This window comes from Mobula birostris, chromosome 6 (genome assembly GCF_030028105.1).
Source record: "Mobula birostris isolate sMobBir1 chromosome 6, sMobBir1.hap1, whole genome shotgun sequence".
NCBI lineage: Eukaryota > Metazoa > Chordata > Chondrichthyes > Myliobatiformes > Myliobatidae > Mobula > Mobula birostris.
In genome coordinates this window covers 181159786-181185984 of record NC_092375.1, presented here as the reverse complement: position 1 = coordinate 181185984, position 26199 = coordinate 181159786, and the positions used below count along the sequence as shown (strand labels likewise).

At 43.2% G+C, this 26199-nt stretch overlaps 1 protein-coding gene across 1 annotated transcript in view; it reads left to right on the top strand.

Annotated features, from left to right (window-relative positions):
• Window positions 1–26199, top strand: part of LOC140198770 (adenylate cyclase type 10-like) — a 124929-nt gene that overhangs the window by 27751 nt on the left and 70979 nt on the right. The window contains exons 10-16 of the mRNA XM_072259779.1: window positions 2030–2106; window positions 4563–4752; window positions 6551–6620; window positions 8494–8549; window positions 11449–11630; window positions 16619–16790; window positions 17684–17876. Coding sequence (XP_072115880.1) covers window positions 2030–2106; window positions 4563–4752; window positions 6551–6620; window positions 8494–8549; window positions 11449–11630; window positions 16619–16790; window positions 17684–17876 — 940 coding nt within the window. The remainder of the gene's footprint in view (window positions 1–2029; window positions 2107–4562; window positions 4753–6550; window positions 6621–8493; window positions 8550–11448; window positions 11631–16618; window positions 16791–17683; window positions 17877–26199) is intronic.

Below are 26199 nucleotides of genomic sequence, written 5' to 3'. Positions count from 1 at the left end.
AACAGATATACTCCGTCCACTCTATCTATGCCTCTCATAATCTTATAAACCTCCATCAGATCTCTCCTTAGTCTCCAGTGCTCCAGAAAGGCATATTAGCCACCTTTCAGTCTTCTGACACTTCACTCAGTGGAAATTATAATGCATATACTGTATTTCATCCAGCATTCCTGATATTTCATTTTTAACTTTAATGGTGCTTTTAGGCATACCTGAACAAGCCTTAAGGCTGATTTATACTTGTGCATTAAATGTACACCGTAGGTACGGTGTAGCCACAAACCCTATGCAGTATCTACGCCGAACCCTACGCCGTAGCCTAACGTGCACCTCTCCTAAAATGTAACTACGTGTCACGGCGACGCAGACGACAACAACTGTGATTGGTCTGCTTGGTAGCATTGCATTTCCTCATACGCTGCAATAGCTTGCCATTGGGTGACTGAAGGGCAGGGAAGGAGCTCTGGCTGCAATGCTTTCCATAAAGCTTTACAGACCTCTGAAATCATGGAGGAACCTGTGCTTGACACCAGTTTGTAGCTAGCTGCTACAGCCTGTTGACTTCCAGCTGAAGCTAAAACTCGAATGGTGATTGCCATTCTCTGAGTATACTGTGCGTACACTGATGTGAAATAAATGGTTGGAGACGATGAACCAAATCATCAAATCTACCTGCCGACATCTGAAAATATTTGAAATACATTTCCTTGTCCATGGCTCTCAGTGGCCGGACAGGCACAGAAAATTCATCCTCCTTCAGTTTCAGTCGCCATTGTTTGAAGTTTGAGTTTCTTTGTGTTGAGTTTCAACATGAAGAAATTCAACACAGTGGCATAGAAACCCCACTGCCAACTGGCGTTTTGGCGGTGAATTGCAGACACACCAACACACAAGTATAAATGCTCAAGACAGCATAGCCCACTTGCGTAGGCTGCAGCATAAGCTAGTACGCACAAGTATAAATCAGCCTTTAGAGATTTACCTAACTTCATATATTTTAAGATGTGATGTATGCGAATGACCTGGAGGAAAATATAGATGGGTGGGCTGGTAAGTTTGCTGATGTTTCGAAGATTGGTGGTGTTGTGGATTACCCAGATGACTGGCAAAGAATACAGTGGATCAGTTGCAGACATGGGCAGAGAAATAGCATATGGAGTTTAATCTGGCCAAATGAGAAGTGTTGCTGCTTGGTAGACCAAATGTAAAGAGGTCCTTATCAGTGGTGCTGAGCAGAGAGATCTTGGGGTCCAAGTTCACAGCTCCCTGAAAGTGACTGCACTGGTTAATATGGTGCTTAAGAAGGCATGTGGTGTGCTTACCTTCATTAGTCGAGGAATTGACTTCTTCAGGAAGTTGTGTTGCAACTTTATAGCACGCTTGTCAGTATTTCATACAGTTCTGGTCACCCCATGAAAGACGGAATGTTGAGGCTTTGGAGAAGGTGCAGAAGCGATTTACCAGGGCCCTAGCTGAAAAGGAGGACATGTACTATAATGAGAGGTTGGGCAAACCTGGTTTGTTTTCTCTCGAGCTGCAGAGACTGAGGGGAGATCTAATAGAGGTTTATAGGATTATGAGAGGCATAGGTAGATTAGACAGGCATGATCTTTTTTCCCAAGGTTGAAAGTTCTAATACCAGAGAACATCCATTTAAGTTGAGACTTAGTAAATTTAAAGGAGATGTGAGGGGCAATTTTTTTTTTAGAAGAGTGATGGGTGTCTAGAATGCACTGCCTGGGGTAATGGTAGATGTAGATATATTAGGGACTTTTAAGAGATATTTAGATAGGCACATGAATGCGAGGAAAATGGAGGGATATGGACATTGCAGGCATAAGGGATTAGTTTAATTGGCCATTTGATTACTAATTTATTTGGTACAGCACAACATAGTGGGCCAAAAGGTCTGTTCCTGTGCTGTACTGTTCTATGTTCCAGTGCAAAGAGGAAAAATCAGCATGGATGTGGGCAGAAGGACCTGATTTGTGGAGTACAACTCTAAGACTATTATTTTCTCATATTTCAGTGTAGCATCTATTGGTGTAGCAAGTGGTCCTTTATTCTGTGGCGTAGTTGGTCATCCTCTACGTCATGAGTATACAGGTAAACAGAAAATTCATATAAAATGTTATCTAAATGATGTACATTTTGTTTATACTTTATTTTAAATATTGTAATCCCACATCTAAATGTAAAACAGATTATCCTATGTTAAAAAATTAAATTGACTGTATTGCACTAAAATATCCCGTGATTCTATCTGGACATGCATCAGGAAATATGAATTGAAAAGTGTAAATCGAGACAAAATTTATTGTATCTTTCTCACTTTGTGTTTATTTACACGTGCACGCACACACACACACACTTGAATTCTGTAAGGGCAAATTTCCTTCATCCTGTTAATGCAGCAGTCACCTGTAGATTCGTTCTCTGCTCTGGGCACAGGGAGTGGCAGATAGGATTTGCTCTAGAGAAGTGTGAGTTAATGCATGTGGGGAAGGCAAACAATGCAAAGGAATACATGATAAATGATACATGTTGCACGCCACAGACCCCGAAGCGACATTAGGTTGTGTAGATGGATAGAGAGTTTAAAAGAAGCGAACGGGGTCAGTCAGCACATTTTGTGTGCCACAGTCTTCAAGGAGACATTGGATTGCACGTGATTAGGTACTTGAAAAGGTCTACAAACGTGTAATAAGAAGAAGTTAGGTGTGAGTGGGCCAGTGTTAGAGTGGGGAGTTAAGGCTTCGGCAAGGAGAGGCAAAGGCCATAGGTAGTTTTTCTTTGTTATTTATTCTTTGTTTCTTATTGAACATTTATAGAAGTGGAAGTGCCAGGCAAGGTAGTGGACTGCTCCTCTTGTGCAGTGCGGGAAGGCAGGGAAACTTCCTTGTCTTCTACACCTGCACAAAGTGCAGCCAGCTGCAGCTTCTAACAAACTGTGTTAATATGGTGGAGCTGGAACTGGATGAACTTCAGACCATTTGGAAGGCTGAGGGCTTGATGGACGGGACATACAGGGAGGTAATCACACCCAAGGTGCTGGACGCTGGTAACTGGGTGACTGTCAGGAAGGGGAAAGGGAATAGGCAGTCAGTGCAAAGTACCTCTGTGTCCATTCCCCTCAACAATGGATATGCTGCATTGGATACTGTCGGGGGGAGGGAGGAGGAGGGTGGAATGCCCTAGCAGAGGAAAGCCACAGTAGTCAAATCTTTGGCAATAAGTCATGCTCTGGCTCAGAAAGGAAGGGAGAAGAAGAGGTGGGCTGTAGTGATAGGGGATTCCATTGGTTAGGGGCACAGAAAGGAGGCTGTTTGGATGACAATGAGATTCCCAGGTCGTATGCTGCCTCCCGTGTGCCAGGGGGACATCTCGGATTGAGTCCACAGCATTCTTAGCGACGCACGCAAAATGCTGGAGGAGCTCTGCAGACCAGGCGTCATCTATGGAAAAAAGTAAACAGTTGATATTTCATGCTGAAACCCTTCGTCAGGAGAAGGAATATTATGTTGAGGTATACAAAATTATGAGGGATATAGATAGGGTAAATGCAAGCAGGCTTTTTCCACAGGTTGAGTGGAACTACAACCAGAGGTCATGGGTTAAGGGTGAAAAGTGAATGTTTAAGGGGAACATGAGAGGGAACCTCTTCTTTCAGAGGGTGGTTAGAGTGTGGGACAAGCTGCCAATGCAAGTGGTGGATGCAGAGTCGATTTCAACATTTAAGAGAAATTTGGATAGGTACCTGGATGAGAGGGGATGAGGGACTATAGTCCGGGTGCAGGATGATGGAATTAGTAAGGTTAATGATTCAGCACATACTAAAGGGGCCAAAGGGCTTGTTTCTGTGCTGTACTGCTCAATGTTTGTATGACTATGATACAGTGTTGATATAGTGAAATACAGAGGGATAAAGATGTCTACAGTGTATGCCAAGAGTACGTGTTCTTCCAATTCGTACTCACGGACACTAATATTGTACGTAAAGGAACAGCACAGACATTCTATTAAATTTTGTATTATATGAGTGGTCTGCAGCCTAGACAAGAGAAAGAGGAGCACGTCATTTCTAGTGCAGAGGGTGAGGTCTTGCAGATTTTGCTAAGGAGGACTTAGATAACATTAAACTGGTGTATTGTCATGTGCTAAAATTTCATGCCATCCATACAGGCCATTTCATCAGATCAGTGCATTGAGATTGTACAAGGGAAAACAACAAAAGAATTCATTACAGCTTTGTATGGCAAGTGCTGTGCACGAGACCACAAGGAACTGCAGAGAGTTGTGGATGCTATTCAGCAACTCATGAAAACTAACCACCTCTATGGGCCTGTCTATTCTTCACACTGTCTAGGTAAAGCAGCCGGTATAATCACAGACAACAAACAGAAAACTCTGGGGGAACTCATCACAGTCTTCCCTGGGGTGACGTGGTGAAGTGAACTCTATTAATGGCATGCAAAACTAAGTTCTTCACTGTGCTTTGGTATGTGCAACACTTAAAATTTGATTTATCAATTTACCAATTTGTATCTCTTTTCATGAAAAAGTTATTGGTCGGAAAGTAAATCTCGCAGCACGACTGATGATGACGTATCCTGGCGTGGTTTCCTGTGATGAGGAGACACATTATCATGCAAAGATGCCATCTTCCTACTTTATTGAACTTCCCAAGCAAGCTATGAAAGGTGTGGCAAATCCAGGGACTGTTTACCAGTACCTGTCCAAGAAACATCAAAAGTAAGTAGTAATTTCTGGCCGCGCACCTACGCTCCATCTGCCAGGAAAAGCGGGATCTTCTGGTGGCCACCAATTCTACTTCCCATTCCCATTCTGACATATCAGTCCATGGCCTCCTCTACTGCCACAATGAGGCCACATTCAGGTTGGTGGAAAAACACCTTATTCCATCTGGGCAAGATGGCAAAAACATCGATTTCTTGAACTTCCAGTAATTGCCCCTCCCCCTTCACAATTCCAATTCCCATTCCCATTTCCCTCTCACCTCATCTCCGTTCCTGTCGTCACCTCCCTCTGGTGTTCCTCCCCTTTCCCTTTCTCCAAGGTCTTCTGTCCTCTCCTATCAGATATCCCCTTCCACAGCCCTTTATCTCTTTTGTCTATCAGTTTTCCAACCCATTACTTCATCCACTCCCTCTCCTGGTTTCGCCTATCACCTAACACGTACTTCTTTCTCCTCTCCCCCCACCTTCTTGATCTAAATTCTCACATTTTTTTCCAGCCGTGATGAGGGGTCTTGGCTTGAAACAGCGGTTGTTTACTCTTTTCCATAGATGCAGCCTTGCCCGCTGAGTTCTTCCAGCATTTTGTGTTTTGTGTGTGTTGCTAATAATTTCTGGATTTAATTATGAAGTTCATTAGTCAAAGGTTAAAAAAAAATCTTTGTTGTCTTGAGAACTGGAATATGTATCTTGCTCAGCTGCTCAACCCTTTTAACTTTGTGTTTTATATTGTGTTTTTACTCTCATTTTTGCCATTTGTGTGATTTGGTTTTTTTGCACATGGGCTGGGATGTTGGTGGTTGATGTTCTCCTTTGCATGGGTTCCATGGTTTCCTTTGTTTGATGCCTAGCTGTGGGAAGATTCAGGGTTGTATGCTACAGACGAGGGGTGATTGATAAGTTTGTGGCCTAATGTAGAAGGAGTCAGTTTACATTTATTTTTCAACATAGTCCCCTCCTATATTTACACACTTAGTCCAGCGGTCGTGGAGCATACGGATCTTGGACCTCCAGAAAGTGTCCACAGCAGCGGTGATTGATAAGTTCGTGGCCTAAGGTAGAAGGGCATGAGTTATACACCTCTCATTATATGCACGTGCAGTTCAACTCTTTGAGTGATTATGCAGAAAGTTTGAAGTTAATAACTCATCTCCTTCTACCTTAGGCCACGAATTTATCAATCATCCCTCATGCGTTACTTTCTGCATAATCACTCAAAGAGTTGAACTGCATGTGCATATAATGAGAGCTGTATAACTCACCTCCTACCTTAGGCCACAAACTTATCAATCACCCCTGCTGTGGACAGTTTCTGGAGGTCCAAGATCCGTATGCTCCACGACTGCTGGACTAAGTGTGTAAATGTTGGAGGGGACTATGTTGAAAAATAAATGTGCTAAGTTTTCTAAAATTGACTCCTACCTTAGGCCACAAACTTATCATCACCCCTCATACATACATGATAGTAAATGTACTTTGAACTTTGAACCCACTGATTCCCTCCGACAGACTGCTATTCCATGTTACAACACCTGTAGTTTCTTTTGCCTCCAGCAGCTTGCTTTGTTTCCCCCATCTTCCCACAAGAAATACAATATGACATTTACACAAATTTGTACTGCTAAACCCCTAGAAAATCATTGCTATGTAAGATTAAAAAGATCAATAATTTCAATGGATAAGTTTTGCTGAAGATTTACAGAAACTATACAGGTGTTCCCCGCTTTTCGAACGTTTGCTTTACAAAACCTCACTGTTATGAAAGACCTACATTAGTACCCTGTTTTCGCTTTCAGAAGGTGTTTTCACTGTTACGAAAAAAAATCAGCACGTGATAAAAGGCAGCGTGCGCCCCGAGCAGCCGCTCTCCCCGGATTCAGAACGGCATTGCTTTAACACGTGCCTGTGAGCAGCCGTTTGCAAGATGAGTTCTATGGTATCGGAAAAGTCTAAAAGAACTTATAAGGGTGTTACACTTAGCGTAAAACTAGACATAATTAAGCTTTTCGATCATGGTGAACGAAGTAAGGACAAAGTGAGTTTGGCTTGTGGAAGATGACGAACATGATGTTGAAGAGGTTTTGGCATCCCATGATCAAGAACTGACAGATGAAGAGCTGATGCAATTGGAAGGAAAAAGGATAACAATCGAAATCGATTGAGTAATGATAAAGTACGACTTTAATTTTGAAAGGGTACGTCGGTTTAGGGGATATTTGCAGGATGGTTTGATTCCTTACAAAGAACTGTGTGATAGAAAAATGCGCGAGGCTCAGCAGTCAAGCAAGCCTTCCACATCAGCCACAGCAGACGACGAACCTCGGCCTTCGACATCGAGGCGAGCAGTCATAGGAGAAGATGAGCTGCCTGCCTTAATGGAAACAGACGACGAGATGACACCCCAGTGTCCCACCACCCCAACCCCCAGACCATGGACAGATACTGATTCACGGAGAATGGAACAGTAGCCGGGAGGCACACAGCACATCTTTAAGAAAAAAGCTGAAGTAAACATGCTAATTAATTAGGTACCGCCGACACATAATTGTCGGCCCAGATCAGAGACGACGCAATCGGAAATCGGCACTGATCTGGGCCGACAATTACGTGTCGGGCGGCACCTAATTAATTAGCATGTTTGTTTCGGCTTTTTTCTTAAAGATGTGCTGTGTACCTCCTGGCTACCGCTGCACACCTGCATGCTTCGCAGTTCGGTATCGGTCGGCAGCCCGGAGGATGGGGGCCATTGCACCACCCCAACCTCCGACAACTCAGTCTAACACACCACCATCAGTATGCTCAGCGCTGTCTTCCCGATTCTGGTAAGTGATACTACACCGTTTCATTATTTCTACTTTATATAGGCTGTGTATTTTTACGTGTTACATGGTATGATTTGGCAGCTTCATTACTGGAGAGCGCTTGCACTGTGTTTTTGCCAACAGCGCTTCCATGAGATTTTTTGCCGATGGCCCTTGTGTGAGATTTTTGCTATGGAGAACAGTTCAGTAATGATTGTGGAAAAGTATTTCTACTTTATATAGGCTGTGTATTTATCATATCATTCCTGCTTTTACTATATGTTACTGTTATTTTAAGTTTTATGTGTTATTTGGCATGATCTGGTAGGTTATTTTTGGGTCTGCAAACGCTCACAAAATTTTCCCGTATAAATTAATGGTAATTGCTTCTTCACTTTACGACATTTCGGTTTACGAACCGTTACATAGGAACGCTCTACCTTCGGATAGTAGGGGAAACCTGTAATAAGCCTGTTCTAAATTACTCAGTAGCAAACCATGCACAAATTTAATGATCTATTTGACCGTGAGTTCAGCTGTGAATCTCTAAATATCTGTAATCTCCACTTTTCATTGAGGTGACCTCCCCAGCTGGGTGGCCTTTCATTGATTCTATTATGGTTATTATTCTATAGATTTATTGAGTATGTCCACAAGGAAATGAATCTCTGGGTTGTATATGATGACATATATGTACTTTGATAATAAATGTACTTAGAACTTTTTTGTCCTTTCCTATTTTCTGTCTTAGGTACACATGCTGCCAGATGCAACATCCAAGCATTTGCTCTCTCTTGATTTAACACTTTCTCTTAGTTATACTGCACATGTTTTAATTCAAACTCATCACTCCGAATCTACATTGGCTTGTGATTTCCCAATGCTTTGATTGTAAAATTTTCATCACCCTTGGCTGTGTGTTTCCCATATCTTTGTAGTTTCTGCTAATCCTAGGATTATTTGAAAGCATTGGACTCCTCTACTTTGTGCTTGTGTATCTGTCAATTCCTTCTGTTTACATTGACCACTATATCATTTAGTTTATGACTGTGCCATTTCTTCCACATCAATTCCCCAGCACATTCCCCTTATCACTCGCGAGGTACTTAATGCCCTTTTGGGTGTTATTATTGTATTTACCCTTAATAGCTTTGAAAAATAATACATCTGTCTTTTCTGCTCTATGCAAAGCAATTCAAGAAGTACAATGATACTACAGATACTGTAGATGCCAAGGAGCACCAATGAGCCAGGACAAATACTGTTTCTCCGTGCTGTCTGAGTGGAATTTAGACCATAAGATATAAGAGCAGAATTAGGCCATTTGACCCATCAAGTCTGCTCTGCCATTTCATTATGGCTGATCTATTCTCCTCTCAGCCCCAGCCTCCTGACTTTTCCTCGTATCTGTTCATGCCCTGACTAATCAAGAACCTTTTAACCTCTGCCTTAAGTATATGCAATGACTTGGCCTCCACAGCCGCCCTTGGCAACTAATTCCACAGATTCACCACCCTGTGGCAAAAGAAATTCCTCCTCATCCTCGTTCTAAAAGGACACCCTCTTGAACCTTCTCCTGTGACCATGGAGGTTTCCTCTGTGTCTTCAACTTCCTTCCCACATTCCAAAGAGGTGAAAATTGAGGCTAATTGGCAACTGAAATCAAAATGATTTGTCACTGCATTCATGATAAAAAGAGATTACCGGTGGTAAGATTAGGGGTTAAGAGGAAAAAAAAGCAGCAAAGCAGAAGCTAGAAATTCTTTTGGCAGTTCCCGGCCTACAATGCTTGAGAGTCCAACCCTATAATGTACTGCTGGAGTGTTGTGTGCAGGCGTCAGTGGAGTTGGAGAACCTAAAATAGCATTGGAAAAAATCTTTCAGTATTAGAAATGTTATTTTGTTATAATTATATGATAATAGCTGACTACTTGTTCATAGTGTAGACAGTGCTTTGTTCTGAAACCATATTTTGACTCAAAAGAAAATATGATTAAAATTAACCCCTGTAATAATGTATAAAGTGGCCTAATAAGATGTGGTGTTGGACCAGAAATTTAGTGGTTGAGAGTAAGACTCTACCTAACGACTCAATAATAAAATAAGTATGAGGATGTCTGTACTTAGAGCAGACAATACTGTTTTAGTGTTGTCACAGGTAATAGAATTCCCCAGGCTAGCTGAGGTGCCCACCCACTTCCACAACCTCACCCAGTCAGTACTGTTTAATTCTGAAAATATGTCATGCCCCAGTCATTGTGCCCAGTGTCTCTTACACTTCATCACCCTTCTCATGCACAACTTGGCATACACTGGAAGTTGTGGGCATGCATGGTAGTCATATCCTGGTATGATTCCTCTGCAATGATATGATCTACAATTCTTTCTCAATGTTTTAGAAGTTATCCTCCCTCACAGAGGGAAGAAGATGTCCTCCTTCCTCTCCATAAGGCCATCACAGAACTGAGTTCACTTGTTCAGCCTTTTTTTTGAATAAAAGAGTTTGTTTGTTTATCTGGGGCCAGTTACGCCTCTCTTTTAATACCTGCTGACTGATTAGTGGGTGGCAGGGTGGAGATGCATCTCTACCAAAGGAGGTGTAAGGTGCTCCTTCCCTCCACTAGCCTTCAGGTCACATTTGAGGAAGGTGTAGCATCTGCTTAGTCCTCCCCCTCCCCCCTCCCCAATCAGGGTCACATGAAGCCATGGGAGCAGGTGGTGGGTGGTTGTATGATCAGCAGATGCAGATCACGTCCTGGTTATGCGACCACTGACATCAGGCAGACAATCTCTGAAGAGGGCTTGGGGTCACACATCTTGTAAAGACACTGCCCAGAAGAAGGCAATGGCAAACCACTTCTGTAGAAAATTTTGCCAAGAACAACCATTGCTTATATAATATGATTATGGCACATAATGGTGATGACTGATAAGGCACTTAGATGCAAGTCATGCTACATCCACCAGGTTGACATGCAGCACTTGTAAAAGCTCAGTTGCCCACTTGTACTTTTGTTATAAAGCAGTATCATCTGCTGCCAGCGCAAAAGTAGTCTTAAAGCAGAACATAGTTAATGTTTCAAACACTGCTCCAACTACTTATAGGGACAGGGCATTGACCTGACGCATTAACTCTCTCCCTTTCTCCATTGTTACTGCCTGGCCTGTTCAGTACTTCTAACATTCTCTATGTTATTACAGAAAAGTTGTGTAGCTTTAGTCAATACTAACAGACTGCGCAATATGTAGAGCTAGTATGCCGAAGACGTTTGCACAGTACTGCAGTAATTTTATGTATTGCATTGTACTGCTGCCACAAAACAAACAAAATTTAATGACATATGAGTGATGATAAACCTGACTCTGATATGGGTCTCTATTGTGGATTGAGAGTAGGAAGGGGGCAGAGACAGGGGAATCATAGTTGGGAAAAGGGGAAGGGAGACGGGAGGGAGTGGGAAGCACCAAAGACACATTCTGTATTCATCAATAAACCAATAACTTGGAATCAAGTGACCTTACCTTGTGTCTTCGGGCTGGGTGTGCCTGTACCTGCACCACCTCCCTAGCTCTGAAACTCCTTCTCTGCCACCTGTCCTGCACCCCTCCTGTGGCGCTCCATCCTCGCAATTCCCAGCATCCTTTGCTCCCACCAGATTTACAAACTTGTTCACCGCTCCATATTGATAAATACAGTACTGTGCAAAAGTCTTAGACACCTTAACGATATATATGTCTTAATGATATATATGTGTCTCACATATTGCACAGTACTGTAGCTCGGGGTTTGATTGTACCTCTAAATTGGATCAACTAATATAAGAACTGAAATGAAACTTCCATTAGTACTAGTGCTGATTCTGTTGTGGCTTTCTCCTTGTGCTTCCTTGAAGTACTTATGACTTTGAGATGATCTGCAAAGCTAAGTCTTTCACTGTATGTGACAGTAGTAAACCAATAACATGGCTTACTTATAAAGTCCAATTAACTATTTTGATCTTGTTATGTATTTTCTTCAGAATACTTGGGAAGCCTCGAATTTCTGTTGAAAAAGATGATGATTATCCTCTTTTGGGTGAGTTTATGTTAAATTGGAGCACAAGGGAAATATTAGAGGCAATTAATTGTATTTAAAAATATTGACCTTCAGGAAAATGCTAATTATTCGCCTGCTGTTTCTTTATTCCTGCTGGCTTCACTTTGATGATTGAGTCACTGGGCCTCATTCTCCCACTCTATTACCTGGGCTTCACTCTTTTGCTGCTTTATTCATGGAGGCTCACTCTCCTATGTAATTATTTACTCCCATCTCACTCTGGAACTTTTTTTTTATTACTCTTAGGTCTGTCAGACTGTGAATTATTTACCAGACCTTGCTTTTTTTCTGGAAATAATTTGGAAAATGTGTAGCTCGGATGGTTACTGGTTGGGTGAGTTGTTATCCGGCCTTGACAATTTACATGCAAATTTCTCTTAGTAAATTGTCAAGATTGAAGAACAACTCAGCCCAACCATTGCATTCTCTCCTTATTCACATATTTTTCTTCACATATTTCCAACTTCAAGCATAATTTAGATAAGACTTGAGGATATTTTGACTTGACTGAAGAATAAATCTTGTTGTGACTTTGACTGAGACACATGGAGATTGGAGCTCAGTAATCAATCATTATTCAGCATGACAAGTAGGCATCCTGTAAGAATTTCTCTTGTATGAATTCCAGAAGAATCTCATTCAATGCAATTTCAATTCATAGTAATTAAGGACTAAGATAACAACAGGTGATTAAATACAGTTTCAACTTCAATATAAGCAGAAAATGCTGGAAATACTGTGCAGGTTTGGCTGGTCATGGCATCCACACTGGACTTTGAGGCGAGCAGTCCCAGGTTGAAATCTTTCTCACTTTCCATCCATGCTGGGTTGAGCATCAAGCTAGAAACTCAGCCATGTAAAAAAAAACAAACAGACAAATCCTAAGGAAATGGCAAGGTTGCCACCCAGGTGCGGAGAGGAACAACAACAAATACTCTGTAGGTTAGGCCATATCTGGGGGAAGAGAAGGAGGCAAAATTTCAGGTCAACGACTCTTCGTCAGAAAGGAGTTGGAGTTCTGATGAAAATCTCCGAAGTGAAGTGTTGACTCTGTTTCTCTTCCCACAACTCAACTGCCAAGCACAGCTTCGACCATGCAGGTACCCGTGGATGGTGTGAAGGTTTCTGAGCATAAAACACTCAAAATATAGTTCTGTATTACTGTATTGAGTGACGGCTTGCTGGATGTACAAGCACCTCAAATACTGATTGACAGGACTGCTTTAATTGACAGGATGGTCGCTTAATCTCTATACTGATCTCATCCAAGGAGCTTCATTGTAGGCCAATTAACATAAATGTTCATGTGTTCTTTTGCCCTGAGTAACTTTAAATGGCGCTGATAGAAATCCGCTGATAGAAAGGTTGCGAGTGGTGGTAAAAATCTTCTGAGGTGTATATATTTCAATGCTAGGAGTATTGCGGGGAAGGCGGATGAGTTGAGGGCGTGGATTGACACGTGGAATTATGAGGTTGTAGCAATTAGTGAAACTTGGCTACAGGAGGGGCAGGACTGGCAGCTTAATATTCCAGGGTTCCGATGTTTCAGATGTGATCGAGGCAGAGGAATGAAAGGTGGGGGAGTAGCATTGCTTGTTAAGGAAAATATTACAGCAGTGCTCAGGCAGGACAGATTAGAGGGCTTGTCTACTGAGTCCTTGTGGGTGGAGCTGAGAAACAGGAAAGGTATGGCCACATTAGTGGGATTGTATTACAGACCACCCAATAGTCAACGAGACTTGGAAGAGCAAATCTGCAGAGAGATAGCAGGCAACTGCAGGAAACAAAGTTGTGGTGGTAGGGGATTTTAATTTTCCATACATTGATTGGGACTCCCATACTGTTAAGGGTCTAGATGGTTTAGAGTTTGTAAAATGTATTCAGGAAAGTTTTCTAAATCAGTATATAGAGGGACCAACTAGAGGGGATGCAATATTGGATCTCCTGTTAGGTAACGAATTAGGGCAAGTAACAGAAGTCTGTGTAGGGGAGCACTTTGGTTCCAGTGATCATAACACCATTAGTTTCAATTTGATCATGGACAAGGATAGATCTGGTCCTAGGGTTGAGGTTCTAAACTGGAAGAAGGCCAAATTTGAAGAAATAAGAAAGGATCTAAAAAGCATGGATTGGGACAGGTTGTTCTCTGGCAAAGATGTGATTGGTAGGTGGGAAACCTTCAAAGGGGAAATTTTGAGAGTGCAGAGTTTGTATGTTCCTGTCAGGATTAAAGGCAAATTGAATAGGAATAAGGAACCTTGGTTCTCAAGGGATATTGCAACTTTGATAAAGAAGAAGAGGGTGTTGTATGAAATGTATAGGAAACAGGGGGTAAATCAGGTGCTTGAGGAGTATAAGAAGTGCAAGAAAATACTTAAGAAAGAAATCAGGAGGGCAAAAAGAAGACATGAGGTTGCCTTAGCAGTCAAAGGATAATCCAAAGAGCTTTTACAAGTATATTAAGAGCAAAAGGATTGTAAGGGATAAAATTGGTCCTCTTGAAGATCAGAGTGGTCGGCTTTGTGCGGAACCAAAGGAAATGGGGGAGATCTTAAATAGGTTTTTTGCGTCTGTATTTACTAAGGAAGCTGGCATGAAATCTATGGAATTGAGGGAATCAAGTAGTGAGACCATGCAAACTGTACAGATTGAAAAGGAGGAGGTGCTTGCTGTTTTGAGGAAGATTAAAGTGGATAAATCCCCGGGACCTGACAGAGTGTTCCCTCGGACCTTGAAGGAGACCAGTGTTGAAATTGCGGGGGCCCTGGCAGAAATATTTAAAATGTCGCTGTCTACGGGTGAAGCGCTGGAGGATTGGAGAGTGGCTCATGTTGTTCCGTTGTTTAAAAAAGGATCGAAAAGTAATCCGGGAAATTATAGGCCGGTGAGTTTAACGTCAGTAGTAGGTAAGTTATTGGAGGGAGTACTAAGAGACAGAATCTACAAGCATTTGGATAGACAGGGGCTTATTAGGGAGAGTCAACATGGCTTTGTGCGTGGTAGGTCATGTTTGACCAATCTGTTGGAGTTTTTCGAGGAGGTTACCAGGAAAGTGGATGAAGGGAAGGCAGTGGATATTGTCTACATGGACTTCAGTAAGGCCTTTGACAAGGTCCCGCATGGGAGGTTAGTTAGGAAAATTCAGTCGCTAGGTATACATGGAGAGGTAAATTGGATTAGACATTGGCTCGATGGAAGAAACCAGAGAGTGGTGGTAGAGAATTGCTTCTCCGAGTGGAGGCCTGTGACTAGTGGTGTGCCACAGGGATCAGTGCTGGGTCCATTGTTATTTGTCATCTATATCAATGATCTGGATGATAATGTGGTAAATTGGATCAGCAAGTTTGCTGATGATACAAAGACTGGAGGTGTAGTAGACAGTGAGGAAGGTTTTCAGAGCCTGCAGAGGGACTTGGACCAGCTGGAAAAATGGGCTGAAAAATGGCAGATAGAGTTTAATACTGACAAGTGTGAGGTATTGCACGTTGGAAGGACAAACCAACGTAGAACATACAGGGTTAATGGTAAGGCACTGAAGAGTGCAGTGGAACAGAGGGATCTGGGAATACAGATACAAAATTCCCTAAAAGTGTCATCACAGGTAGACAGGGTCGTAAAGAGAGCTTTTGGTACATTGGCCTTTATTAATCAAAGTATTGAGTATAAGAGCTGGAATGTTATGATGAGGTTGTATAAGGCATTGGTGAGGCCGAATCTGGAGTGTTGTGTTCAGTTTTGGTCACCAAATTACAGGAAGGATATAAATAAGGTTGAAAGAGTGCAGAGAAGGTTTACAAGGATGTTGCCAGGACTTGAGAAACTTAGTTACAGAGAAAGGTTGAATAGGTTAGGACTTTATTCCCTGGAGCGTAGAAGAATGAGGGGAGATTTGATAGAGGTATATAAAATTATGATGGGTATAGATAGAGTGAATGCAAGCAGGCTTTTTCCACTGAGGCAAGGGGAGAAAAAAACCAGAGGACATGGGTTAAGGTTGAGGGGGGAAAAGTTTAAAGGGAGCATTAGGGGGTGCTTCTTCACACAGAGAGTGGTGGGAGAATGGAATGAGCTGCCAGGCGAGGTGGTAAATGCGGGTTCTTTTTTAACATTTAAGAATAAATTGGACAGATACATGGATGGGAGGTGTATGGAGGGATATGGTCCGTGTGCAGGTCAGTGGGACTAGGCAGAAAATGGTTTGGCACAGCCAAGAAGGGCCAAAGGGCCTGGTTCTGTGCTGTAGTTTCTATGGTTCTATGGTAAAACTAGAATGATCCACATCCAACAGCTGGTTTCAATCTCTTTAACATATTGGTGAATGTTGCATTGTTTAATAAAATATCTTTATCAATAGAAGTGATTGACTTGTCCATTTCCAAAGTATAGTACTGTACAAAGGTCTGTGCATGCCAAAAAAATTCTGCACAGTGAAGATGTTTTAAAAAAAAAATGAAATAGAAAGTTCCTAAATATCCAAATATTTACCGCAAAGAGCAGTAAGCAGTGAAAAAAAAATTGAATCAAACCAATATTTGGTATGACCACCCTTTTCCATTAGACAGTATCAATTCTCTTAAGTACACAGTCATGCAGTTTTATAAGAAAATCAGCTGGTAGATTGTTCCAGCCACCTTGGACAACTTGCTACAGTTCTTCTGCAGACTTTGTCTGTCTCATTTGCTTCTCTCTCTAGTAATCCCAGACAGCTTTGATAATGTTGAGATCAGGACTTTGTGGCTTTGATAATGTTGAGGTTAGGGCTTTGTGGAGGCCATAACCATCTGAAACCATCTAAAATATTTAGGGTGCCTAAGACTTTTGTACAGTACTGTATGTCTCCTAATTGATCTTTGACACTGACCAGATTTTGTTTTGAACACTTGTTCCTGTTTGTATTAACAGCTGCCATCACGTAATTCCTAATTAAAAGTTGACATTCAATCTCTAACAAATCTTCTTTCTTTAAGGCCGAGAAAAAGAGATGAAGATTTTCCACAAGGCCCTGAAAAATTTTATTTCGGCAAAGGACAAGGAATCTCTTAACTGTTGTCAGGTGATTATGTATGAAGGCACAGTTGGGTGTGGAAAAAGCAGACTCCTAGTTGAAATCATACGTACTTCACAAGCTCAAGAAATAAGGTTAGTGTCTTAATTGTAATAATTTATAACAAGCATTTGGGGGAGAATAAATTAATTACAGATATTTTTTCAAATAAATCATATTAGTTTTGTCATAAAAAGAATTAGATCAAAGTTTTGGCCCCCTTATCCAAGAAAGAATGTGCTGACATTGGAGAGGGTTCAAAGGAGGCTCATGAAAAGGATTCTGGACTTGAAAGGCTTGTCATATGAGGTGCGTTTGTTGGCTCTGGACCTCTTCTCACTGGAATTCAGAATAATGAAGGGTAACCTCTTTGTGCCCTATTGAAAGTTGAAAGGGCTCGAGTGGATGTGGAGAAGATATTTCCTGTGGGGGCTTGGGGGGTTGGGGAAGAATCACAGGACACAGTCTCATAATAGAGGGGCATCCTTTTAGGATGGAAATGAGGAATAACTTCTTTAGCCAGAGGGTGGTGAATCTGTGGAATTTATTGCGACAGGCTGCTGTGAAGGCCAAGTCATTGGATATGTTTAAGGCAGAGGTTGATAGATGCTTGATTGGTCAGAGCTTGAAGGGATACGGGGAGAAGCAGGAGATTGGGGCTGAGTTGGAAAATGCATCAGCCATGATGAAATGGAGGAGCAGACTCAATTGGGCAAGTGACTGAATTCTGTTCCTATATCTTTGGTCTTATTTCTACTTTTGCCAGTTTCTGATGGGCAGTTTATTGGTAAGTTTTAACTAAGTCCTGGAATTTTAATTAGTTGAGGTAACTCCTTAATTCTGAGAGGTGGAGTTAGCCATCACATGTGCCTACTCTCAAACCCACACCCTAGGATTCTATTCATGAGGAAATATAAATCCTTTAAAATGAAATGTTCATTTTAATTAAAGTGAATTTTAAAAATTTATTTATGTATGTTTGGCGCAGGGTATTACCATTTGAACTGGGGAAAATGGACATCACGGAACCCTATTATACTATTCAAACCATGATGGCTCTGCTGCTACACGTGAACCACTGTAAAAGTTATGCAGAACGAGAAAGAGTTTTACTCAGCAAGATAACAAAGCCAGAACTGATTGAAGATTTATGTCTCTTAAATGATCTGCTTTTTGTAAAGGTACTGAAATAAGCAATCTCATCAGTGAACCTTAATATATTGTGACCTTACAGCTTGTGTATCTGAAGACTGATCTTCATGCGCTGGTTCCTTGCAATTCAGTTTTTAATATTCCTGATTTATTAGATTAGATTATGAGGACACTCAATCCTCGTTTATTGTCATTTAGAAATGCATGCACTAAAAAATGATACAATGTTCCTCCAGAATAATATCACAAGAAACACAGGATAAACCAAGACTAAAACTGACAAAACCACATAATTATAACATATAGTTACAACAGTGCAAAGCAATAATGTAATTTGATAAAGAGCAGACCATGGGCACGGTAAAAAAAAGTCTCAAAGTCCCAATAGCCTCATCATCTCACTCAGATGGTAGAAGGGAGAAACTCTCCCTGCCATGAACCTCCAAGCGCCACAAACTTGCTGATGCAGCACCATTGGAAGCACCTGACTGCAGCGGACTCTTGAGTCCGTCTGAAAACCTTGAGCCTCCGACCAGCCCTCCAACACTGAGCACCGAGCACCATCCTTTGCTGAGCACTTCAATCCTGCCCCGGCTGCCGAGCAGCAAGCAAAGCCGACGACTCAGTGCCTTCCCCTCCAGAGATTCTGGACCACACAGTAGCAGCAACAGCGAAGCAGGCATTTCAGAAGTTTCACCAGATGTTCCTCACGTCCGTCTCCATCAAATCAGGATTGTGCATGGCACCCTACTTGACAAATAACAGACATCACCACCGGAGTGGCCTTTGCGAGCTGTGTCACGTCGCCATCTTCTCCTCCCAATATGCTGCTGTCATTTTTGGCAGCAATGAAGGTCCTCCTCCTCTGTCTTCCCTTGGCTGTCTTCTCTACTGTGCCCCAGGTGTGGTTCAGCATCTTAATTTCTACTTCTACAGTATGGCACCAAGTTGCCTTTGGTCTCCTGTGTTTCCTCTGGTCTTCAGGAGTCTATTGACAAGCTGTCTAGATGATGGAGTTAGCCTGTCTTCTCATCACATGCCCAATCCATCTCCAAACTTTCCTCAAGATGAGTGTGGCCATGTTCTCTTGATGACACCGAAGGAATAGGGTGAGGTCGGAGATCTTTCTTGGACAGAAGATACGAAGGATCTTCCGGAAGCTCGTGGTCTGGAATCTCTCAATTCAGGTTCATGGGCACAAGCACAGCGTCTGCCTATGGGTTCAGCCGTGTCCTCTGGTGCTTTCTTGGTGAAGTTTGCACTTTCTTCTTGTGACTCCCCCAAGGTGTTCCCATTTTCACCAAAATCCAATGGATGTGCTGGTGGGAATGTGACTTGGTTTCTGTAAATTAACCCTTGTATTGAGTAATAGGAGAATTGGAATGGAGCTGTTAGGCACAAGAGAGAATAGATTAAAGGGAATGGGGGAATGGGATTGATGAGAGCCAGCACTGGACACAAAGGGATGAATAGCCTTCTTTAACTTAACTCAATAATATAGCAGTGAAGAACCAAGAAACGTACATCATTCTCTGAAATACTGAACCACAGACATTGAAGTTAATTATACAGACGTTTGCTTTAATGTATGCAGCACTCTATGCCAATAAGAATCAATTATCTGACCTATAGGACCTAGACCTAGAGATATGAAAGCTATTTCAGCATTTTTCTCTTTCCTCCAGTCAGCCGCAGCTCAGGCCCCTTGTATTTCAGTATACTTAATCCCATATTATCTTAACAAAGCTGTCATTTTCCCATAAGAAAGATTTAGTTGCAACTCGTATCTGAACTATAACTATTGAATCTATACTCAGTGACCACTTTAACAGGTACTTTGTACCCCTAATAAAGTGACCTCTGAGTGTCTGTCTGTGATGTGTTGCTGCTGAAGTCCATCCTCTTCAAGATTCAACATATGCATTCTGAGACGCTCTTCTGCACACCACTGGTGCAATGTGTGTTTATGTCACTTTCCTGTCAACTTGAACCTGTCTGGCCATTCTCCTCTAATCTGTCTCTCTGTCTCTCTGTTTCACCGTCTCCTCACCCAGAGAATCGTGGCTCACTGGATTTTTTGGTTTTTACACCATTCTCTGTAAACTCTAGAGACTGTTGTGTGTGAAAATCCCAGTAGATCAGCAATTTCTGAGAAACTCAAACCACCCCATCTGGCACCAACAGTCATATTTCTTCCCCCATTCAGAGGTCTGGATTTGAACAACAACTGAACCATATCTGCAGGCGTTTATACATTATGATTCTGGAAGAAGATGGTGCTGGTGAACAATGTGACCAAGGGTGACACCCTTCAGATAGTTCACGAAACTACTACTTTCATTTTTTTTCTTAAAATGTGGCCAGCTCCTGTTGGAGCCTGTGATCTATGTTTTGATGGGGTGCTTTCAGGCCCATTAAGCAATCTGGCTCTATGCTTTCTCTGAGAGTGTTTGGTGAAGTTTTGAGTGAAAGAGGTGGCCTAGAAGCCAGGAAGCCTGGAGACTGGGCATGAGCCCATGGTTGACTCCATTTCTCGCTGATCTTGCTGATTAAAACGTCGAGGAGGATTGTATTCATCAAGGCGAGGGCGAAAGGCACGTGTGTGTTTAGCTGCATCTATCAGCCTCTCGCTTGCTGCTGCTGGAGAAAGATGTCTGTGTGTGACGCTCTCTCTCCCCCCCCCTCTCTCCCCCCCCTCTCTCCCCCCCCTCTCTCCCCCCCCTCTCTCCCCCCCCTCTCTCCCCCCCCTCTCTCCCCCCCCTCTCTCCCCCCCCTCTCTCCCCCCCCTCTCTCCCCCCCCTCTCTCCCCCCCCTCTCTCCCCCCCCTCTCTCCCCCCCCTCTCTCCCCCCCCTCTCTCCCCCCCCCTCTCTCCCCCCCCCTCTCTCCCCCCCCCTCTCTCCCCCCCCCTCTCTCCCCCCCCCTCTCTCCCCCCCCCTCTCTCCCCCCCCCTCTCTCCCCCCCCCTCTCTCCCCCCCCCTCTCTCCCCCCCCCTCTCTCCCCCCCCCTCTCTCCCCCCCCCTCTCTCCCCCCCCCTCTCTCCCCCCCCCTCTCTCCCCCCCCCTCTCTCCCCCCCCCCTCTCCCCCCCCCCTCTCCCCCCCCCCTCTCCCCCCCCCCTCTCCCCCCCCCCCTCTCTCCCCCCCCCCTCTCTCCCCCCCCCTCTCTCCCCCCCCCTCTCCCCCCCCCCTCTCCCCCCCCCTCTCCCCCCCCCTCTCCCCCCCCCTCTCCCCCCCCCTCTCCCCCCCCCTCTCCCCCCCCCTCTCTCCCCCCCCCTCTCTCCCCCCCCCTCTCTCCCCCCCCCTCTCTCCCCCCCCCTCTCTCCCCCCCCCTCTCTCCCCCCCCTCTCTCCCCCCCCTCTCTCCCCCCCCCTCTCTCCCCCCCCCTCTCTCCCCCCCCTCTCTCCCCCCCCTCTCTCCCCCCCCTCTCTCCCCCCCCCTCTCTCCCCCCCCTCTCTCCCCCCCCTCTCTCCCCCCCCTCTCTCCCCCCCCTCTCTCCCCCCCCCTCTCTCCCCCCCCCTCTCTCCCCCCCCCTCTCTCCCCCCCCCCCTCTCCCCCCCCCCCTCTCCCCCCCCCCCTCTCCCCCCCCCCTCTCCCCCCCCCTCTCTCCCCCCCCCCTCTCTCCCCCCCCCCTCTCCCCCCCTCTCTCCCCCCCCCCCCTCTCTCCCCCCCCCCTCGATGGATGGTGCTGGAGTCCTGGGTCTTGGGCAAGGTTTAATTGATACGGTTTGTGGATTGGACTCTGCAGTTCATGCTACAGTATGATTCTGGTTTCTGGTTACTCTTTTTTTATTGCTATTTTGTGCGACTTTGGGGAGGACTGCCAATAATGAACGATACAGTGCTAGTTCGAACTGAACTGAATATGCCTGGACTGGTTCAATGTTTTATATTCTATGCTTTTCACTCTTTTTTGCTATTTTTCACACTGGGGAGGGCTTGATGTTTTTCTTTGAATGGACTCCCTGGTTTTCTTTGTTTCATGGCTGTCTGTGGGGAAGACAAATCTCAGGGTTGTATAATACATTGATAATAAATGTACGTTGAATTGAGTTGCTACCAGATGATTGGCTGACTAGGTATTTCCATGAGCCAGCAGTTGTACCTAATAAATGTGGCCACTGAGTGTGTAACAAATTTCAGGGCATTTGCCAAGCCAAAAAAATGCACATAAAATAAGTGATGAGCACAAACATTGAAAATATTGCAATGTGTATTTGGAGATGGGCTCATTATCTTCCATTTATCAAAGTATATCTTGTTTATGAAGTGTAAATGAATAGAAATTTGATCTTGGAGTTAATGTGGTATTTGACCGAAAATAAAATTAACTGTCATTTAATATTTCTAATTTTTTTCCTTTAGTCAAGCAGTCCAATTTGTTTTCTGGCTTTAGGGGGGGAGATTGTTAATTGCATTTGTTAATCAAGGCAGTCTGTTCCTGATATTATCCCTGCTGGAAGCTCTGATTTTGATCATAACTGAGATATAGGCATTGGTAACAAGGTCATCATTTCTTGTTTGTCTTTATCTGCTGTGTGAAGACATTGATAAGCCTACCTTCCTTACCTGTCTAATGTCTCCTTTATTGGCTGGCGGCCACTTTTTAACTGATTCCACACCTGTGAGGAATTTTTATTTGCTTTGGCAAGTAATGCAACACAAAGTACAGGATGTCGATGCTATATTGAGGCAATCTGTCAGGTGAAGATGCTTGTGCTGAGTTGTGAAGTAGTACCTTCCAAAATTTTAATCCTCATCAAAATTTTAATTGATGTGGAAATATCCTGTCTAACTAAGAATGATGTGCAAATTAATTAGGTTGTCTCTGTGCAGCAGCTGAATATGCCCTTCTTAAATGATGTAGATTACAAGTTTGGAAAATGCTGCCAAGGAAGATGTGGAGAGCTGCTGTGGTAGGTTCCACACATACTCAATACTGTAGCCATGGCTTGTTCTTTCATCCATCTTGTAGAAAAGAGAGAATATCATTATTTATTTTGCAGCCCTCTTTGAAGAGCAGAGACTGATGTGTCAGGAGCAAATATCCAAAATAAAATGTAATCAGTGAATTCTGCATGTACCAGCTGAGATTCTTGGCTTTTCTTGGTACCCACAAGAAAACGAACCTCTGGCTTGTATATGGTGACGTATATGTACCTTGCTAATAAATTTACTTCGAACTTGGAATATTTTCATCTAGTGCCTTGCTCAAGGACACAATTACGCTGCCTTACCTGAGGTTCGAACTTGTGACCTTCAGATCACTAGTCCAACGCCTTAACCACTTGGCCACACGACAATGTTTTGCATATTGTATAATATTTTCTAAAGCAGTCTTAAGTCTTTTCCTTTCTACATTAAAAACTACTCTTGTGTTCACTGTGCTCTAAAACTGTTTGGTCATCAGCATCACATAACTGCCCACCATGGTCCTATCCGGATGAATGATCAAACTGTGAGAATGGCTCTAATGTGTGAGACTAATTTAAAACGAGGAAATCTTTTCTAGAGTTTGCCTCAGTTGTTTTGTCGCCCCCTTCCCCGTGGTAGGAAACTGGGAGATAGAACTGCAGAATGGTTGCAGTTTTTGACAAAGACATAAATCTTACTCTTAAAATTTTCCAAGTCATCCTTGTCTGAAACACTCAGCATGTCTGCCCAGTCCATTTAATTTATGAAGCATTCCTCGAGCTCTGAGGAAAAATTCCTAGGTGGCATGTCTAACCTGTACCAGTGTGCTGTATCTACCTGGAAAGAGGAGTAAGATGGAGGGATGATTCAGAGCAGCAGTGTCCCACGGACAACGAGGCTATTGTTGGATGTCTGTTTGCTTTAGGATCCTTGGGGTTCTTCCGGGAGTCAGGAATGACATGTAGCCTTAATTCTAAGAGTTCAGATTATTTTAGAGTACAAACAAACATACACATACCAGGCAAACTAAATAACAAGCCAAGAAATGATGCTTAGAGGTGAATGCAAAGACAAAGGAATCAACAATTCAAATTCGCACCTCTGAAAAATCTTACCACTTTTATAATAAGATGAGGAAAATTCCTTTGATAGGAATGAATTAGTTAGTAGGCTACATAATTAAAACAATTACATCACGTGGGTAATGTGCTAATACTTGGCCAATGAAAAATGAGAAATGTGACAAACTTAGTTTAGCTGCTGTATTGCTTTCTGCCAGTGAGTGTGAAAATACATGAGTTTGTTAAAAAGTACAAATGTTATAGAAAGTACTATTTTTTAAAATAACTGTGGTTTCCAGCACTATTATGACTATTCAATTCAAGTGCAAATCTTAGAGGCAATTAAACAAATAGGTGAGATCTCAATCCAGTGGAATACCTTATTGCTGAAGCTGCACTCCTCAGAGAAATAGATCTGTCAGACTTGATATGGTGCCTTGTTAGTGTTATGCCATCATGAATGTAGAGCAAGCTTTTTGGAAGTCAGGACAGGCGTCATTGTGGTCCTGGGTGCCACAGTTGAAAAGGTAATCATGGGAATCTACCATTCTGATTCCCAGAACCATTAGGATTGCTGAGGGAATTGAACAAGTGGATGCCAATGGTTCCTTCAGGGAGCTTTCTGAGTATTCCTAGTAACACCAGTGCCTTAATTGCATGTAAACCATCTTTATGTGGTACCACAGTAGTGTAGCAGTTAGTGCAACGCTGTTACAGATCAGGCTATCGCAGTTTGGAATTCAATTCTGGTGTCCTCTGTAAGAAAGTGTGTACGTTCTTCCCATGTGCAAAGTGGGTTTCCTCCGGGTGATCTGGTTTTCTCCCACAGTCCAAAGACTTTACGGTTAGTGGGCTAATGGGTCACTAAATTGTCCTGTGTTTAGGCTAGGGGTTAAATCGCTGGTTGCTGAGCAGGGTGGTTTAGTGAGTCATAAGGGCCTGTTCTGTGCTGTATCTCTAAATAATAAAAATAAATATAGTCCATGCTCCTCTCCTATCAGATTCTTTCTTCTCCAGCCCTTGATCTTCTGCACCCACCTGGCTTCACGCTTCACCCTCCAGCTAGCCTCCATTCTCTCTCTCTCTTTCCCCCCCCCCCACCTTTTTATTCTGGCATCTTCCCCCTTCCTTCTCAGTCCTGATGAAGGGTCTCAACCCAAAATGTCGACTGTTTAATCATTTCCATTGATGCTGCCTGGCTTGTTGCGTTCCTCCAGCATTTTATGTGTATTGCTTTGGATTTCCAGCATCTACAGACTTTCTTGTGTTAATAAATAATTTTATTAGGCTACTAGTTCACATTCGGGTGGCGTGGTCTTGTACCAGGCTATCCCAGCTATCCAAGCCAAGAGCTAATCAGGATCATCCTTCGAACCATCCAAATCTGACATTTATAATCAGCAGTGTTCCACCTCCTATATATCAGTCGCTTTGTAGATTTGCTCACTGCTCCGCTCTTCTCTGAACCGAGGCCGAGGCTGTGGGCCTGCTCCAGGCTTCATGGCTGCAAGCTCCGTGGCGATTTGCTCCACTGTGCGATGAACTGAGGCTTGGGCCTGCTCCAGCTGCTCTGGGCTTCAAGCCTATGGACTCACTTACCATCCAAATGCTGTTTCTTTATTGTTTGCATGATTTGTTGGTGGGGGGGGGGGGGTTCTCTCTGTGCATTGAGTGCATTGCTCTTTTTTTTTAATGATTTCTTATTGGGTTTCTTTCTTTGTGGTTGCCTGTAAGAAGGTGACTCTCAAAGTTGTATCATGTGTACATACCTTGATAATAAATGGACGTTGAACAAAGGCCCATGAAGTTTAATTTTGTCAGAATTCTTTTGTAATTTGTCAGAGTCAGATTCATTATCACGGACATATGATATTGTAGTTGTTTCATGAATACAGGAGATCCCTACATTACAGCAATTTGCTTCATGGAATTGTGCTCTTAGGGAATTCACAAATCACTGCCGAACAATTATCTTTAATACATAATAAAAATCTGGTTTCACAAAATTTATGTGGAAAACAAACTAAATAAAATAAAATTTTTTTTGACTCCAATAACACAATCACCACTCCCCGTAATGCAGGAGTCACACTTTCTTCTACCCAGCTACTACTTTATGGTTGATTCAAGTTGTGCATACGTTGGGGTGTGCATTCGCATTCTCCTTGTTATTTTTTGAGGCTCCTGAATTACTAACACAAGCTAAATTGAACTGAACTAAACTGTACAAACACTCCTAGACTGTTTCAATGGTTTGATGTTTTATATTCTGTGTTTTTTGCTGTTTGCGTGACTTGTTTTGTGCGTGAGGTGTTTGATGTTTCCTTTGAACCAGTTCCATGGTGTTTTTTTGTTTCATGGCTGTCTGCGGGAAGATGAATC